The 19,017-nt window shown below is 40.2% G+C and overlaps 1 protein-coding gene across 1 annotated transcript in view; it reads right to left on the bottom strand.

Annotated features, from left to right (window-relative positions):
* itfg1 (integrin alpha FG-GAP repeat containing 1) overlaps positions 1-19,017 on the bottom strand; it is a 122,769-nt gene that overhangs the window by 61,431 nt on the left and 42,321 nt on the right. Inside the window, exons 9-10 of the mRNA XM_041041986.1 lie at positions 15,901-15,995; positions 4,040-4,191 (exon numbers count right to left, since the gene is read on the bottom strand). Of these exons, the coding sequence (XP_040897920.1) occupies positions 4,040-4,191; positions 15,901-15,995 (247 nt within the window). The remainder of the gene's footprint in view (positions 1-4,039; positions 4,192-15,900; positions 15,996-19,017) is intronic.

Raw genomic sequence — 19,017 nt, 5'->3', positions numbered from 1 at the left:
AAGGACATGGTGAGCATCTGATTAGGATTTACTCCTCCCACTGTACCCCCTTCAAAGGTGTTGAAGGCATTGGGGAGTATTATGAACTGAAGGGATTACAGATCCCATCTGGCCAGTGAACGCTTTGGCAGTGCCCAAAAAGAACTGGAGGTTGTGATGGTGAACAGGGGTGTCTGGGATCTAGCTTGCTGCCATCATCCCCAGTCTGAAGTCTTGAAACTTGGATAAATCTCTCACTTTTAACCCATTATGATAAAACATGTTTTTAGAAATGTATTAACAATCAAAAACTGAAATCTCTCATTTTAAAAAAGAATTCAGACCTTTAATTCACTACCTCCAGTATTTCCTCTTGGGTAAGTCTCTACAAGCTTTGCACACTGGGATGTGGGCAGTTTATCCCATTCTTCCCAGCAGATCCTCTCAAACTGTCAGACTGGATAGGAAGCATCTGTGAACTGCCATCTTCAGGCCTCTCCACAGATGTTCTTTGGGGTTTAAGTGCAGTGCCTGGTGTTCACCAGACATAATGTTTGGAGTTCAATTTTAGTCTAGACCAAGAGACTGTTCTTCTCGTGTCCTCAAAGTGCTTTAAATGCCATTTGGCAAACTCCAAGCAGGCTGTCATCTGCCTTTTACTCAAAGTGGTCTAGAGTCTAACCACTCTACCATAAAAGCCTGATTGATGGAGTGCTGCTGAGATGGTGGTCATTCCTGCGGGTTTCCCCATCCCTGCAGAGAACATCTGAAGCTCTGTTAGAGTGGCCCTTTGAGGTCACCTCCCTGACGGACGGGCAACTCTCAGAAGAGTCCTGGTGGTTCCAGGCTTCTTCCATCTCACAATAATTGAAGTTGCTGTGCTCCTGAACAGTCAAAGCCTTAGAGACAGTTTTATACCCTTGCCCTGATTTGTGCCTCACCACACATTTGTACAGCAGTGTGCATGTTTTCTACAAAAGTGTGCAAAAAAGTGAAGGGTAATTCTATCTGAAGCCGCTGAATGTAGAATACTGTCACACTTTCAAATAGAAATAATAGTTGTGAGGTTTTGTACAGTAAGTAATAAAACAAAAAGTAGAGCAATCAACAAAAGAGCATTAATAAGACAGGCCTTTCCTTCAGAGGTAATATAACTAAATCACTGGTTTTGTCAAAGCTGTGCCTAACAAACACGAGCTGTATCAGGAAATGACTGTGTTCTTACGTGACCTCTCAGCTCTCTATGTATTCCTACTGCTCCATCCATCTGTTCATTGTTCTATTGATTTCACCCGATTACTCTCATCTCACACCCTCTCTCCTTCCGTCTTCCTATTTTGATCATCTTAAAAAGGCATTTGTTTTGCTGGGAGGAGGAGTGATGCAGACTGGCAGGACTTTTATCTGAAAAGCAGCTATAAATAACCAGTTGGAGGGACGAAGGAGATGGAGAGGGAAGAGAGAGAAAGAAGGAGAGGGAGTGGGAGTTAAAATAGACCAGCTGTGGGCTGTACAAATATTTGGTAAGCAGAGAGCATTTGGTTTGAAGGAAATCAAAGACAAAGCAAAGCCCAGTGCAGGACAGACTGTGAAGTGCTACTGAATCCAAAGCAGGCGAGTAGACAGGAGGCATTTTATATAATGTCTGAACAAAAACAAAAACAAGCACATCTCATCACTTAAACATGACCTCTGAAACCTTGTGCCTTTACTAAAAAGAAGCTGTGCAGATGAGAGTTACTATGACTTGTGGAAGCACAACTTAAATGTACTGTTGTAAATGTAAGAATGTGAAGCATTTTACACGTTAATCGCTTCTTTAATGCCAAAGTGTGAACAGATTGAAAGGTAACTTAAAAAATAAGACCTTCCCTCATTTTCTTGGTTGTCTACAACAGCCTGTGAATTGATTTCTATGTACAGGGCTGAAAAAATCCAAAGAATGTGGCGTTAATGCTCGATCTCGAGCACCTTGCTTCAAACATAGTCTGTAGTCTCAAATATAGCCTATAGGAGTTTCGCTGGTTCAAGGATTCAGAACAGAGGGCATTTAAGGAGACTTCTCTAACCTTTAAACTATTCTTCTTTCTCATCACCCTGATCTCCTTTCATCTCTTCATTCCTTCTCCCTCCATCCTCCTCTTCCCTCCACATGCTGATGATGTGATTTTAAATGTTACTGCTAGGGTCAGATTGCATTGGGGAGGACTTTCGCAATAAAGTCCAGGGCTGAGTAAAGTATTATAATGCTCAGGCTTAGAATGAGAAGGAAATGGAGAAAAGGGAGGGAATCAAGAGAGAAGCCATAGCTTGTGTGATTAGAGCTGGTGAGACAGAAGTCATTTCTAGATGAGGGTGACCACAAAGAGTTAAGCCTGACAGGACTTACTGGTGATTATATACAGCCTAGACAACAAAGTAGGGTTCAAATGTACATGTGTGTGTGAGTCGTTTGAAGCTCTTAGTCAACACATACTATTTCTGACAGAACAAGCACTCAAACACTCTCTAAGAAATGCACACACACACACACACACACACGGAATAATCAGTATGCATAGACAATCACAGCTCTGACCCGTTCAACTATCTTATCTTCATCTATGGGGCCAGATAATCCACATGGGTCCTTCAACACACAGACACACAGACACACACACCCTCGTGTCCATGGTGCTAACATCCTAGCACATGCTGTAATGATTTTTAAAGGGCTGGCTTATCAGTTGTCATGTCCGTAAACTGAAGAACACATTCACCTTAGCTGTCTTCTCTCACAGTCAGTGCTCTAGTAAACTGGATGGTGATCACTTCTTTATTATACTACAATGTCACAGATTTCAATTTCTCAGCGCAAATCATTTTTAAAAGATATATTCTGCAGCCAAGGACAGTGTCGTGAATGTCAAAATGTCAGCAATCACATTAACGTATGCCTAATTTATGCCTCAGCTAATATCTTATGGTTTATGAATGAGAACATTTAATTAATCTACTTTTGAAAACTACCGTACTGAATATATGCTATACAATTGGTATGAGGACGAGAGTTGTTCTTTAATGGCGGTAATCTAAAACAGGTGAAGACTGCAGGTCCATTCTTTGTGTATCAGCATTAAAATGTAAAGAACAAATAGGTAGGATTTTTGGCATCATAATATTTCATTACCCTTGCTCTACTTTTATCATTTTCATCACTAACCAGTCTATCAGCTGCTTTTAGTTGAGCCTGACAACTGTAAACTGAAAAGTGACAAACATACCGTATCAATGGAGCGACTGTTTGTAATGGAGACTTTTTTCTTCTGAGAACGTGTCAATGCAAGCAAAGTAATTTCACAGTATTTTAATGAGAAAATCCATACTCCATGTGTCATCTTTAAAAAAAACAAAAAACATTGATAGTTTTGAAGGCTAAACAGATTTGTAAAAGCCATTTAAGTATGCATCTTGAGTTATTGCGTTCCAATCAACTGAATTCCCTGTTCTGCTGGAATGCTATAGTTAGTATAATCTCATCAAAATGTGGTGTGTTACATGATAAATCCAAATGTAGGTTACAAATGGAGCAAGTGTTCGTGAGAATTGAGAGAATATGGATTTGAATGAAATCTATGACTTTCACGACATAGGTTTCCTGAAACCAGAGTAATAACGATGCAAACGCTGCTTGTATTTAACTTGCAACATATACAGGCCCTCTGTGCCTGTGCAGCGATGGCTCATGAAGGGAGGCATAGTGCTGAAATGATTAGTTGGAGTGGGGTTCAGAGACCTGCTTGACAGGATTCCAAGGGATCTCCTGCCAAGTAAGGATTAGTTTAATTTCAGCAATTTCTCATTCATTTACTTGACATTGTCTTAAATAAGGGTCTTAGAGGAACTTACACTAACTTATTGTGTGTGTATTCCAAAAAGATTACTATAATGATGAAAACCTTAATTCATGTGTCACCCTTACACAACTAGTTTTGCTTAAAAAACAGATCCCACTGGAAGACTCTTGAGGCAGAATAGTAAGTGGAGCGTAGGTGAGAGTGTGTATATTTTTTTCCCTTACCTGCCACTGCTGTTGCGGAGGACCACCAGGGCATCAGGGAAGCCGTCCAGGTTGTAGTCCCCAAGGTGCAGGGCCAGGGGTTGGCTGGGTTTTCCTGGCACAAAGGTCCAAACTGTTTCCCTCCGCTGGAAATCTGGCAGCACTGACACCCACTGCAACAACATCCAAAAAAAAAATTACACATCAGTCAGAATTAGCCAGTACAGTGGACTCAATAACAGCGAAAACTGAGGACCGGAGAAACGCAAAGTATATGTGTTTCGAAAATGAACAAGGAAGAAGAAGAAAAAGTCACTTAACTAATGAAATCACCTTTTTTTTTCAGTAGATTCAAAGCAAACTAGTATAAATCAATTTGAAGTGAAGGCCAATAAACTGTTCTTTCACTGGCATAGTAATGCATGTTTTTGCTGTACATCTGCCATCTCTGGGCAGGCAGATATAAACACTACAAACTAAAATGAATACTAAAAAAAATGTACAACATATAATCCCAAATCCATAATCTTTGTATTGAAGCATTTGAAGTTTTGAAGTGCTACATGAAGTGCTGACTTATTCACTAACATCAGAGAACCTGGGTATTAACTCCTTGTTCAGTATAAACTGGTCAGGGTGTTTCTGCTCTTTGAATTTACCTACAGCACACCCTGAATGCCAAATGAGACAACACCACAATTTTTCACTCTTACTTTTAGAAAAGCATTTACTTGGGAAGTAAAATGCAAATCACATTATTTGCTGAGATTTATTCCTCAATTTAGCAACTCCTCTCCTTGGTGCAGAGAGCTGTCCCAAAACAAAGCAGAGTTAAACAAGAAATAAACAATCAAAAAACAAATGAACTAATCCAAACTAAATAAAACATTAACAAAGAAACCAGTCTGTCTTATACCAACAATGAATTTCAGATTCATTATAAGTAATCACTATGTCTAGCAATAATCTGCACGGCTGGGTTTTAGAATCAGGTGCAGTGTGTGTGCTCATAGCACTGCAGTCTTACCATTCTCTATACACTTCAGATACAGGTACTGAAGAAGGCCTCCTGCTCGTTTAACCAAACACAAATAAGGCATCTTTCCCTCATCTTGACAATTCAAATGTTGAGGTAATAGGGCCCTCAAGGGGGCCTTGCTCTAATGCTACTACTGACTGATGTTTACAGTGGGAAACAGTCAAACTACAGAGGTACACACTGTAAACTGACATACACATAAAAACAAACAGCACACTGGAGACAGCGCTTTAAAAAAACCTCACTGAGACCATTATCGCTTCTCACTTAATATGAATGCTATTTCTCTGAGCAGCTGCATCATTCCTCAAACCCACTAGCACTGGTTTAAGCCTTGACTCTCCATTTAAGTCATAACATCTTTCTCTCTCACTCTGTCTTCATACAATTGCACCAAATGCTGGTGACTGTAACAGAAAAAGGGGCTATTACTTTTCATTTTGCAGAAGAAAGGTTTATTGTAAATGCCCAGATATTCTAAGTGAATTTTAATAGAGTTCCTACTAGTGGCAGGCAAAGCTAGTCTCCCTGCTTTCATTAGTGCCATTTCAATGAGTTGTTAGGCAGAACTCCTGTGAGTCAGTTATAATACAAGACAGGGAGGTGTAAGAAGTAGAGAGAAACAGAGACAGGGGACCATTATCATCCCTAATTCACACCCCAGCATCATCATGAGTGGCAGTTCCTGAGCATGTGTCACCATTCAGTTACAGTACATTCAGTTTGGTACATGAATTGTTTCTAAGTGGTGCAACACATGAAGCAAATATTAGTCTTCATTAGTTTAATAGTGTGTAATTATAGTCCAGGTCTTGGCACATATGGAGTTTAATTTCCAACAAGCTTTACCAGAGTGTTGGTCTGTCCAAAAGCAGTGCCTTGTTCACTACCCCCTGACATTCAATTTTTAAATCTGTGGTGAAAATTATACACAGATTTATGTGTACATAGTTAAATTGGTACTTCAGACAGTTAATCGTCTTTTACATCACAGACCGTTGTTGTAAAGCATATCAACAACTTGTATAGGAATAGGAAACTGCACGTCAACACTATCTGACCAAAATGTGTAACATTAGGTCTTTGGAAACAGGTATACCTCAACTGGAACAGGAACAGGCTGGTGTACAAGTTCTTCTCCCCATGGCCTTTAAGCAACTTCTCACTGCAAAGAGCTTACTGACAACTAACTACCACAACTAATGCCAGAACGGACCCCAGACCCCAGAACCATGGATCATACTGCTGCATTATAAATCACACACTGAAGTTAACAATGGTAAACATCTACACAATAGACAACAGCTTATTTCTAACACATACACACGTAAGTCTCGTTGTGCATCCACAAACACACTGACAGCTTCCTTTAACACAGGGCCATTTCTTATAGTGTATGCATTTGAAATGTTGTAACACGTCTAAAAGGGAAGTAAAATGAATGGTTATGGGATGGATAAATGAATAACAGTTGTGTTATTGCTGTCAGTATACTGTGACCGTGACACCAGATTTGAAAGATGTTTGAAACGATTTGTGTGCATACGTGCAAAGTATATAACTCCACTGGAAAATATATATTCGGTTGCTCCAGTTTGACAGATATGAATAAAAAATTAATTTTGACACTCAAAACTAAACTAAATGACCAGTTTAGATGACTTCTGTGTGTGCATGTGTGTGTGTGGATCCTTGAGAGGCGCGTGGCCAGATGCTGGAGGTTTAAACTATTCATGAATGTTAAACAGAGAGAGCAGGTGCAGGGGAGAGTCACCAGAGAGACACTCACCAGAACTGCCACTAATAGCTCTTAATACAACCAGCATGTCTGAGAAAGACAACCACAGCCTATTACCAATTAGTCTGAAATTTATCACCAAAGACTGATGTAAGTTACCTCCAAACCAGCTGTGCACACTATGTGAACAAAGGCACTGATGTAGAGATAAGCCCTGTCTGTAGCTGTGGCAGGCGTGGTGGTGGTCGTGGAGGTCAGTTTAATGACGTGATGCTTCAGTGGCTCCCTGTCGAGGAACGGGCGCTACTGACAAGTTCCATAGGCGCTTATGGGCTGAAACATAATTTCTTCATTTCTAATCTTTAATAAAAAGGTAACTGAAGAGTTCACAACGGCAGACTTGATGATATTAGGACGTGTGACAAGAACAAAGCCTTTCAATGTTTTTCATTGAGCTTCATGTAGGTTACAGTGCATGTGCAATATAACACAGCAGAATAAAACATATGAAACAAAATATCACAATTGCTTTTCCTATTCAAATTGATCTTTTGGTGAAACAACACAATTGAGGTAATTTGTCTTATTTCATTTGTCTCATTACCTTTGGTCTGACTCTGCCACCAAATGTAAAGAAGCTGTTTATACCAACTATACATTGTCCTAAAGATAGAAAATGATTTCAAATGTGATATTATGCCCCAACAAAAGTTTATACTGAAATTCATTAATTTATAGGTATCATATTTGTTGATTTTATACCCAAACTAATTCCAGAAATGTAACCTATTTAGTCTTTAGCATGCACTAAAACTTTCTCTGTTTTATTTTGAAAGGGAATACTGTTAGATATTACATTAAATTGATATAGAAATGAATTTGAAGCATAAAGAGAAAGAGTACAGCTTAGTCTTTAGGTTTGGATGTGGAGTGACTTGGACTGACAGCGTAGGCGGATGTCAGTTGACGACCATAGTAATTACGTTCCTCTACATACAGATGGTGTCATAAAAGCAGGGGAGTGATAAACCAAGACCCAGGTTGAATATTTTTTCAGACGATGAGAATGAACTTGGAGCTTTGAAGCAATGCTGCCCAGTCAAGCTCTCATTAAATGACTGTTGAGTGATGTTGCAATGCGGTTTCAGAGACTGACTGCCTGCCATATGGGCGTAAAGCTTGGCCATGATTACTGCCATCCAGAGTGCATGGGAGTGCTGGAAATGACCACTGTGCTGCGGCTGGCAGGGAGAAGTGAAAAGAGAGAGAGAGAGGCAGACCTGAGAGGCTGCTGCCAGCCCATTTGTGGCCAGGAAACACAATGCTAGACACGGACACACATAAACATTCACATTTGTACACACTGACAGAGGTGGGACCATTATTCCCCTGTTAGAAAAAATGCCACGGGCAAACACGTTCATCTCAGTTATTTATAGTTTTTGGGGATGTTCCATCTATTAACTCTGAAAGTAACCAATGAGACAAAGAGTGTGGAGGGAGAAAGAAATGGGGAATATGAGAAAAGCAGAGAAAAAGAAGGGAGTGAATACAGACATGCAAGTAGGTCGGATGATCCACTGGTGTAGGCCTTAATCTAAAAGAACTGACAGCTCATTACTTCCAAAGAGGCCACTGATTTATAATCCAAATGACATTTGGCTTAAATCCAAAATCCAGTATCTAATGAACATAAAAATCTATACATAAGAATACACTTGTCATTCAAGACGTGCTAGTTTGAAAGGGGAAAAAATGTTGATCTAATGAGTATTAACTACACATTAGTTCTCATGTCAGCAGATATTCTCACAGAGCAGGTCGCCATGTTTTCAAATAGCTGCTACATCTTCAATCTTTTTTTTTTTTGCTCTTTAATTGGCAAGGCAAATGAATTCACTGGTGAGTTATCTTTATGCTGGAGTCCTTTGGTCTGTGCTCAGAGCTGCCATGATGTTCTCTCAGGACAGTGAGGCCTTTGCTGGCCGCCAGCCTTATCAGCAGACCACTGTGCTGGTGTTTACCCTGAGGCAATCAGTGTACTGTCTGTTGCTTTTTTCTAACGCTGATTAGAGGAGGAGAGAGGAAGAGAACGAGAATACCAACAGCATCTAGTCAACACTGCACAAACGCAGACGCACAAACACACACATGCACGTGTGTCTAATATGTATGAGGCTAAAGAGATTCATCTGTAGGCTCAGTGATGGTGAGACAGCTGTTGATTAAATTGGAGATGTCGTCTGACAACATGGGTGAAGAGCAGAGGTATAGGTGAAAGGATGATGAAATAAAGCTTCAGACTGAACAGACACTGGAAGGATGATATCAAACCTATACATACACGTGTGTACACATGCATGCATTCGCTCAAACAGATGACAGAGAGATGCTTAATCAAGCAGGAGTCCAAGATTAAACCTCAAACTTAAGTGATGCATTATCAAGGATGTCTCGCTGTAACTGATACATTATACTATTTCCTGGCAAAAAAAAAAAAGCTTAATTGTCTCTCTCAAACGTTACCTAATGACAATGATATGTGATGATCATATTGTGTGAACATATGGCAGAACAAAAGCAGATGATGAAAGACTTAATTGTGGTAAATTAGCAGACAATATCACATAGCACAACAGCAAAAGTGGAAGTCATAAGATCAGTCTTTTCCAATCAACTGGAGGGGGAAAACAGCCATGTACAGCATTTTCCCACAGCAATAAGAGACAGTCTTCACAGCGTGTTTTGTTTTTATTGCTCAGCAGTACGATGTGGGGAATTTAGGAGGAATTATATGGGCGCTAGTGAGGATATTAAAGGTTTCTAATCTGATCAAATCGTTTTTCATTTGAGAAGCTGCAATGAATAAACCTTACACAGGAGCCCCTTAAATAAATCATGAAGCAGTTACTCCTTCCTCGTGGCTGCAGAAGTTTTGACATTTAATCACTAAATATAGCAGTAGAGTATTTGAATAATGTCAAGTGTATATCTTTAAAGATTAATCCGTGGCCCTATGTTCTCCTAGTCAAGCAGTGTGCTCCTATGTCTAAAGAACGTGATGCTGACATTCGCTGGTTCAAATGTCAACATATTAACATACTGAGGAACGTATTGAGAGTGTGTGTGTGTGTGTGTGTGTAAGCAAGGTAGCGCAAAGATCCAAATGACCTAGTTAATGGAGATGGAGACAATGATGGGATTTGTGCTCGAGAGGTAATCTGATACCTTAAATGGTAGTGAAGGGAAGGATCCCGCATACAAATGGCTTTTTACCAAACAGCGTGAAAACACACAGACCGTGTGCAGACAGCTTACTGTGGCACATGCTCGCATGCACATGCACACGCAAAACATGGAAGAAAGCGTATAGAAACACACATAAAAACCAAAAGAAGCACAAACACAGATCCCCGGCATAAAATCACTCTCCTGGCTTTGCTGGCAACTAAAGTGAAAAAGCGGCGGCATGCTCAGAGACTCCCATTGATTCAACTTGGTGGAGAGCGCTCCCGCTTCATTAGGCCAAGAAATTAAAATGTGGGCGGCCTGCGGTGGAGGTGGGAGGTGGCGGCAGGGTGATGTGGGGAGGTGCTGTAACACCTCAGGCAACAAGACCGTCCAAGGCAATAAAATAAAGGACAAAAACAGGCGTGTAATGAAGCAATAGCTTTTATGATCCCAGCGATATAATGACTGTAATGCTCATCACATTAGAACTGGCACTGAAAAACAGCGTGGGTTTGAACACTGGAGGAGTGGGCAGGAAGAGTACATGACTGCCACACAGCAAAGCAGAAGTTTGACTTGTCTTGCTATAATCGTGGACAACAGAATGATTGTGGCTTTGATTATGTTAAGATCATGTTTTAGGTGATGCAAAATATTTTACACTATAATATAGTTTTCGAGCCCAGAATTTGCAACTAAGTCAGTCAATATTTTCAATAACATTTAATAAGAAAATGAAATAGTTTTCTGTCAGCAAGTATCCTAAAATACCAAAGCCCAGTGGCACCAGACTTCTTTCTCATTACATACTGGATTTACTGAAATGATATTCAAACAGCAATGGGAAATATGAATTCCAAAGCTAAGTAGAAAAAAAATGTGCAAACTGTTTTACACAGATGCAGAGAAAGCAGAGATAAATGTGAATCATGATTTTAAAGGTGTCTGACACCGAACAAAGGGTTTGTAAAAGTATTAAATCGGAGGAAAATAAGGAAATTAATAAAGGATGTTTATTATTTGAATCACAGTAAGTCTTAAATGTCTTGTTGTTGTTCTGAGCTAAACTAACTTGCTGACACTAGCTTTATATTTAGCATCCAGAGTGCGATCAATCTCCTCATCTAATGCTGAATAAGTATATTTCCCACAATGTTGTACAGTTCCTTTAAATGGCGATTCTGTTTCCCCAATCACAGCATGTGTTCCAAATCCTTATCCAAAGCACAGAGACACATATTGTATACATGTTACATTTAATTATCAGGTGGAAATAAGGCCATAGTTTGTCCCCGCAAAAAAGGCAAGCAAGAGTCAGAGCCAGAGATGGAGTGAGACCATATGTCTTTGTGTCAGCTGAGCAGGGTGGGGGCGCTGCAACCTGCTGTCAGTGTCACCTCTTTGACCACTGACTGACCGGCTGACTGGGATAACTGGGAGGAAGCTGTCTGGCTCACACTGGCTGCCCTTACACTGTCTAGGCAGCAACAGTAGGCACCTGGCTCGGTCTTCATGGGGGCGGTACGTGTGTTTTGCATGAGAGCATGGCAGGGATTTCAACAACAGGACAAATATACACAGAACTGTGCACAGAAAACCAGACTTAACTGCAAACGCCTAAAGAAGTGTTTAACTCAATACTATAATAATAATTAGTTTTACACTTGTTCTGTGTAGAGTTAAGTTTGTTACCACTGTAGGATATAAAAAATACCAAACTACATTTATTTAATGAATAACAATTTAAGCACTGCGCAATGCCACTGCACAATAAATGAAAACATCTGCTGTTCTTCCAATATACTGTATAAGGCCTTGCAGCGAAAGTAAAGGGATTAGTTTGTGTACACCACAAAATAAAGTTAGCATTAACTAGCACAAAATAACAGTAAGAACATCCTCAAAGCCAATCAGCTCTTGACTGTTTGTTTTTGCCACAGAACCAGGGGGAGTGGCCTGCGGCCAAACGGTGGCCATCTGGGGTCACTCACTCACTGATGATGTGTGGACTGTGTGTGAGAAGGCTGCATCAGCACTGTGCTCAGCACTGAGTCCCAGTATGGTTCTCTCACAGCACACAGACAGACTGAACTATGGCTGTGTTCATTCACAGCATCACTATGTGTGTGATACCACCTACTATCAGAAGATATAGAGAACATATAGACTATGTTCTAAATACAACAAAAGGCAAGATGAACAATATCACAGTGATTTTAAACTATTTTTGTGTATATTCATTTGATCCATCTATCTTTAGTAAGAAGAAGAACAACTGCCCCCACAGAGTCCTGATCACTTACATTTACACAATACACTGTTGACCAAAGACATGAACTACGGCGGCGGTAGTTAGTGTACTATCGACGTGCTCCATGTACTAATTATTGACAATTTGCTTTTATACATCCACTGTTGGTCATAACAGTATGTTTCAGTATAAAGCAGCTACTTAACAGGAACCTGATTATTTAGACTCAAAGGTTATATTTCACTTCTGCTTTGTGTAAAAAAAACAAACTGAAGCCTGAAACTGTTAGTAATACATGATGATAATAGATAATAATAAATGATTGTAATAAGGATGGTTTGTCAAAATTATTGTTCTGATTAGAAAACTCAATTTTTAAAGCCATTTCATCAAGGCTTCAAAATACTGAATTGTTATTAGCTATATTACTCACTCAGCTCCACCACATAAATATTCCTGTACTTAACTGGAAAAAAGCCACGGCCTTAAATATATACTGGATGGATTTACTGATTGTACTTGTGAAAGTGCTCTCTAATGTTGAGGAGGTCTTTCTGCTCACTTTTATCTTTTTGGCTTTTCTTTGCCACAGTTTGTTTGACAGATGTAACACCCACAGACACATAATTACACCACTGTTTGCAGTAATATCCGATTGCATTACAGAACCTAAGAGCGTACAAAAGATAGGTCCATGGTGCAATAAATGTGCTCAGTGTGTGTTTGTAAGGATGGAGAATGAAGCAGGGAGGTGTTTGGAAGCCCCCCCGTGGTTTCCTCCAATATGGTGAACCAACGGCCCAGGGGCTGCTGCAGAGGTAGAGGCAGAGACTGCAGGAAGAACAGAATGAATTTCTGTTTGGAGGTGAACTATAGACACACACTACTTTCTACTCAGTGGGTCTTCCGTGCACACCCAAAGGCATCTCGCCACATCTTTGCCAGTACACATATCACTAGCCTTATTCACTCTCCACTCCTCTTTTCTGCCTCTCCCGCCCTCATTCCGTCTGATTGGATGTTCTTCTCAAAGTGGCAATGAAGGGACAACAGAAAGAGATGGGTTTTTTTGCCCTCTCTCCCCTCCCTTCCTTCCCTAGTCTTCCGTTCCCTCCACGTCCTGCATCTCCCTCCCTCATTCTGTTTTTCCCATCAAGCTTTCTTTTCTTTCCATTTCTCTCCCTCCACCTCCCTTCTGTTTTCACTATCTCTTACACTTCTCCTTCCTCCGTCTCCCCCTCTATTTTCTTTATCGTTCTCAGTGGGCAGATACCTCTAGGGGAGACATCTGCTGACTAGCTGCTACATTAACATGGCTGGGGAGCCACTGTAATGGAGCCACACACACACACACACACACACACACACACACGCACACACCTACATGCATGATGTAAGATCATGCATGATTACAGCTCAGAGTGTTAACATCACAAATAATGATGAACTGATGAGATCAATACTGTGATGCAGATAAACATACAAACTACATGTGTGTGCTGCCTCCTGATGAAGGAGGTTACCCTTGTGAAAGTATATTGTTATCATTTCATGAAAGCATAGAATCTTAGAGGGAGTCTGGTTTCCTCCTCACTCTTCCCACCCAACCCTTTCTGCCTGTCTCTCCCTCTGACAGTGACGACTGTCTCTCAAACACATAGCGACACAGTAGACAACATGTGTTCACTTTATCCATCAGTGCCTATACGTCCTCCTCTCCCCTTCCTTTAACACTCATTCTTTCACTTCTTCCTTCAATCATTTTTTTTTTTTTTTTGTTGCTGACAGGCAAACAAAAGAAGGCATGTCCACAGGGAGTGTGCGTCTGTGTGTCTCCATGTGTTTGTCTTTTGTGTGCACATGTGTGTGTGGGGGCGGACATGCAGATAAGCCTGTAATATTTCTATTTTGGATTGAAAGAAAGTGCAAGCTAGTTCTCTGGTGGCAGAGGAAGGAAGAAAAAGGAGTGGGGTCTCCTGCCAACTGGTAGGATGCAAATGAAAAGAATCACACAAGATGGTACGTAGGTGGTGGTGGTGGAGATAGTGTGTGTGTGTGTTCATGTGAGTGTAAGAGCAACTGTGAGCGAACATGTCCGTACACATATATTCATTTCTGTGGATTAATAGGATGGGACTGCGTGTGTGTGCATATCTGTTACTTGTATCTCGCATGGCTCTGCAAACAAAATGACACCCGCCGGATCAGCCCCGACGTCTTTCTAAGCAAGAACCCCCTGCAGTGAGCCACGTGTTTAAAGCCTTCCTGAAATAGACAGCCATTGTACAGAGAAACAGTAGCTCTGGCACTGCAATGGAGCCTCTGGTGAGGAGGCCTTCCTCACCGAGGAGATCTAATAAGTCTTAAAGAACATAAAGGAGAACGGCGTGGGCAAGAAAAAAGAACAAACACTTAAACCAATCTGCTTAGAAGTAACCTCTTTCCGTCGTCTCAAAGCAGCACAAGCAGATGTAATGTCAGATGGAAGTTCACGTGCCTTCTCCCATTAGCAGTGATCTTTGAGTTGTTTTAGCCATGATGGCAGTGATTTGTAACCTCAACCATGATTACGTCAGAAAATGGGCCTATATAATGGGACACTGAGGAGCATAGGTATGATGGCCTGTTGACCTTTTTTTCACGTTGTTCACTTCAATATAGAGGTGGATGGTATAGTAGGCAACAATTCTTTTTATAATCAGCCTGCAGATCATTTGTCTTGATTAATTGATTAAACACTGGTGTATTTAACATCAGAAAGTTGCAATGGCCAGCACAGTTTCCCAGAGTGCAAGCTGATGCCCTGAAATGCTTTGTTTTGTCTGACCAAAACTCTACTGTTTACTGTGGAGAAAAGGAAAAGCAGCACATTTTCACACTTGCCAAACTTAAACTAAAGAGTGCTTGTATTTTTTACTTTCACTTTTTCTTTTTTACTTTTATTGTACATCCATACTGTTCTCTGGCCTGAACCGATCTCTGTGGATCCCCCCCTCTTCCCCAGCGCTGTATGTTTTTTTGCCAGTGTAAAATTCATTTCTAAGAATGAGTATGAAAAAGAGATGATGCTCCCAACTTTAGACATATATTGTCCTGTTGTATATTTTCGAGACTTTTAAAACTCGCAGGTGAAAGTTGATTTTTTGGTTTTACAAATAGCAAATATCAGTTCCTGGATTTTTATCAAAGTTTTGATAAATGAATAAATGAATGGGCCACATGTAAATTCTTTAATGCTTTTTGTAAGATACAGTATAATGACCTCTTCCACTGTTTATTAGATCAGAACTAGTCCTTTAAATTAAACTGACAGTAATCCAGTATATCCTTACTTTGTGATCCTATCTATGCCTCCTCTGAGGATGTTGTAAAAACTGGAAGGAAAGAGGCCGAGCAGAGAAAAGAAGTGTAACAAATGCAACAAAGCAAAATCCACAATGATGAGAGTTTTAAGCAGAGAGTAAGAACAGAAAGCAGAGTAGAGCAGAGTGGTGTTATAAAGAAGGGTAGAATATAATAATAAAGACCAGCCAATTAAAGTGGTTTTCTGAGTAGAAAACAGGCTAATTATTCAGAGTGATGTGTGTCACATCTGTCAGTACGGTCATGTGTGTATTCTGTACCTCTTTTGAGCCTGACTTGGCCAGGTAGATGGCACTGCGTAGACACTGGCTATCCAAACACACGGGGAGGAGGTGGTCCTGGTAGCCATCACCATCTGCCAGAAACAGACAGAGAATTAGACTGAAAAGCAACAATGTAAGATTGCATCAGTGGGAAGCGTGATCCTTTGTTTTCCAAAACTGTGCTATTTTAATATTTTCACTCACTCACAATACCTTGGATTTGTTCTAGAGTTGACTTTGAGCGCAGCACAGTTTCTGGCACAAAGAAAATTGTTCCTGTTTTTTCCACGTGTGAGTCGGATCACAGGAACACCTGCTTGTTTCCTATGAGCAAACACACATCTAAGCAGCACTTGTCTCTTTGATGCCTTTTAATAATGTCAGTCGACTTGAAGTATCATTCTCTCCGCTGATTTTCATCGCTATTAATTATAATAATCATAATACATGCAGGCTTCATCTAATGTACAAACAGGGACAGAGCCTCCCAAATCAAAACAACAGCTCTTCAAAGCACAAACACTTCAGTGCATCAGGTTCAGCTTCATGATACAGACAGACACACACACACAGACCACGCACGTAACATGACAAAACGATCCCTCATTATGTGATGCGGACTGAATCATAAATTACTTTTCACTACATTAACATCCGCGGGAACAGACACCATTGTGATCTACGTGTTGTTTTCCTGTGTCTTCAGGTCTTCAACTCTGTGAGGCCAGAAACAAACTGTCACATGAAAATGAAAACGTTGCTGAGAGACAACAGAGGCTGCTCGAATTCCTTTACAAGTGTGAAACTAGTTCAGATCGCACAGATGTGAGCTGCACACATCCACTACAGTATGAACATGAGAAAAAGAGGCCTCTGTGAAAGCATATATGAGACATAAATAAAAATCCCTCTTCATGTGGCAGTGTGATTCTAAAGACAGTGAGTGTGGTGAGAACCATCAGAGGTTTTTGTCAAAAATCAGAAAGCAATAAGGGATTGGCAATATGAGCTAAAACCGCAACACATGGTTATATTTGCCTTGATGATAATAACTATTACTAGATCTGAAATGATTAGTCGATCACTCAATTGCTAAGATAATTAATCAATAACTATTTCAACTGACCAATCATTTTAGTGATCTTTAAAGCAAAAATTTCACAAATTCAATTCGGCAGTAACGATTGTAAGGCAAAATATATAATGCCTCAGTGCATACTTTTTATTCTTGTGTTGCTTCATGTCTGATACGCTTGTCCTTGTCCCTCTCTCTTTCTCTCTGAACCCAACCATTCGAGGCAGGTGGCCGCCCACCATGAGTCAGGTTCTGTTCAAAGTTTCTACCTGTTAAAAGGGAGTTTTTATTTGCCACTGTCGCTAAGTGCTTGCTCATGGGGAGATATTGGGTCTCTGTAATAATATAAAGAGTACGGTCTAGACCTGCTCTATATGAAAAGCACCCTGAGATAACTTCTGTTCTGATTTGGTGCTATAGAAATAAAACTGACTTGACTTGATTAATAAAAGTGAGATTCTTGATTTTTTTTACTTCGGTGTTTGTCTTTGTTTGAAATCCTCCTCGATGTCACTGGTTTTATTCTCAGTTTTACTGAACAGGCTAACAACATTTTATTTATTGAAGACTGTGATATGAGTACGTTTAGGTCTGTAAATGATAATAGCAATAATTATGTACATTTGGTTTTGGCTTTGACATTTTGACATGTCAAAGTGGGAAGATCACAAGAGTATTTAATTTATGAGATTTGGCTGGTCCACTACAGACAGTGCACAGACACAGACACACACAGACACAGACACACACAGACACAGGCACAGACAGACAGACAGACACACACACACACTCTGTGTGTTAAGAAGCTGGCATGTGAATTGACACCAGAGCATAAAGAGGTGAAAATGCTTCCAGGCTTCTGATCACACAGTGTATCTGAATCCTTTTCAACAGAGCAAGTGCAGCACTCCCAAACAGATGTTGTGCCATGTGGAAGGAGGAAACTGAATGACACTGATGATGAATGACAGTACAAAGCAGGGGAGGAGGAGAAACTGAATGTGGCTGTCAGGGGCAGCTAAGCGAGAAGCAGAAAGGGGGAGAAAATGTGAGGGAGATAATGAGATACACTACAGAAGCTAATAAGTCAACAGGTCATAAAGAGTGCTATTAAATTTTAAAATCGTTCTCTTCTTTAAAAATCGAAAAATGTCAAACTGTCTGTCAGTACCAGCTTCCAAATGTAGAAATTTGTTTTGACAAAATGATGAAAACATATGTTTAAAATAATGCTTAAAATATAGAGAAAAAAATGATCCATGTACAAAACATATCCTCACACAAACCATCATATCCTGACTTTGTCACACTGTAATGTCACTGCGGCCGTCGTTAAAGCTGACAAAGAAAAGACCGTGAATTCAAAAAGAAGATAAATGAAATAAAAACATGGGTCAAAACTAAACGTGAGCACTCGGTGGAATGGCTGTAAGGAAAGAGAATAAAGTACAGTAAACAGTTTTCTTTTTGCTACTTTCAAAATGCACCTGTTTGTAGTCAGGTTTCTTTAAAAGGCTGGAAAAAGTGAGTGTAAAGACTAAAGGTGTTTTTTGCAGTATGGACAGAAAAAGGGAGCGAGAGAGAGAAATGGTTAATGATAGAATATGGAATGAGGAAATCTCTTTAACATGTAGATCACAATTCATTCATTTTTAATTCTGTCCATTTTCAGGGCAGCGCTTCACACAATTTAAAGGTGACACATACTGTAGTAATGTAACGACATGTCTGGTTTATAGCAGATTTTGTACTTGGGCTGCAACTAAGAATAATTTTGTTGTGGACTAGCAGCATTTTATTTATTGGTTAATTGTTCAATATACAAAAATAAATTAGCGTGTCAGATTAACAGAGCCTGCAGTGAGAAAACTATTTTTGTCTTGTCAACGCTCAGAGAAAGAAGCAGAAGCAGCATGTGAACATTTTCTGCAGCACAGATAGAGAGGGATGTATCTGTAGTGAAGTACAGAGAGGAGAGGAACAGAGACAGGACGAGTGCTAATTCAGCCCTACAGAGGTTATCACTCGCCATCCGGTCT

The sequence above is a fragment of the Toxotes jaculatrix genome, chromosome 1 (genome assembly GCF_017976425.1).
Source record: "Toxotes jaculatrix isolate fToxJac2 chromosome 1, fToxJac2.pri, whole genome shotgun sequence".
Taxonomy (NCBI): Eukaryota; Metazoa; Chordata; class Actinopteri; family Toxotidae; genus Toxotes; species Toxotes jaculatrix.
This window is presented reverse-complemented; position numbering and strand designations above follow the sequence as displayed.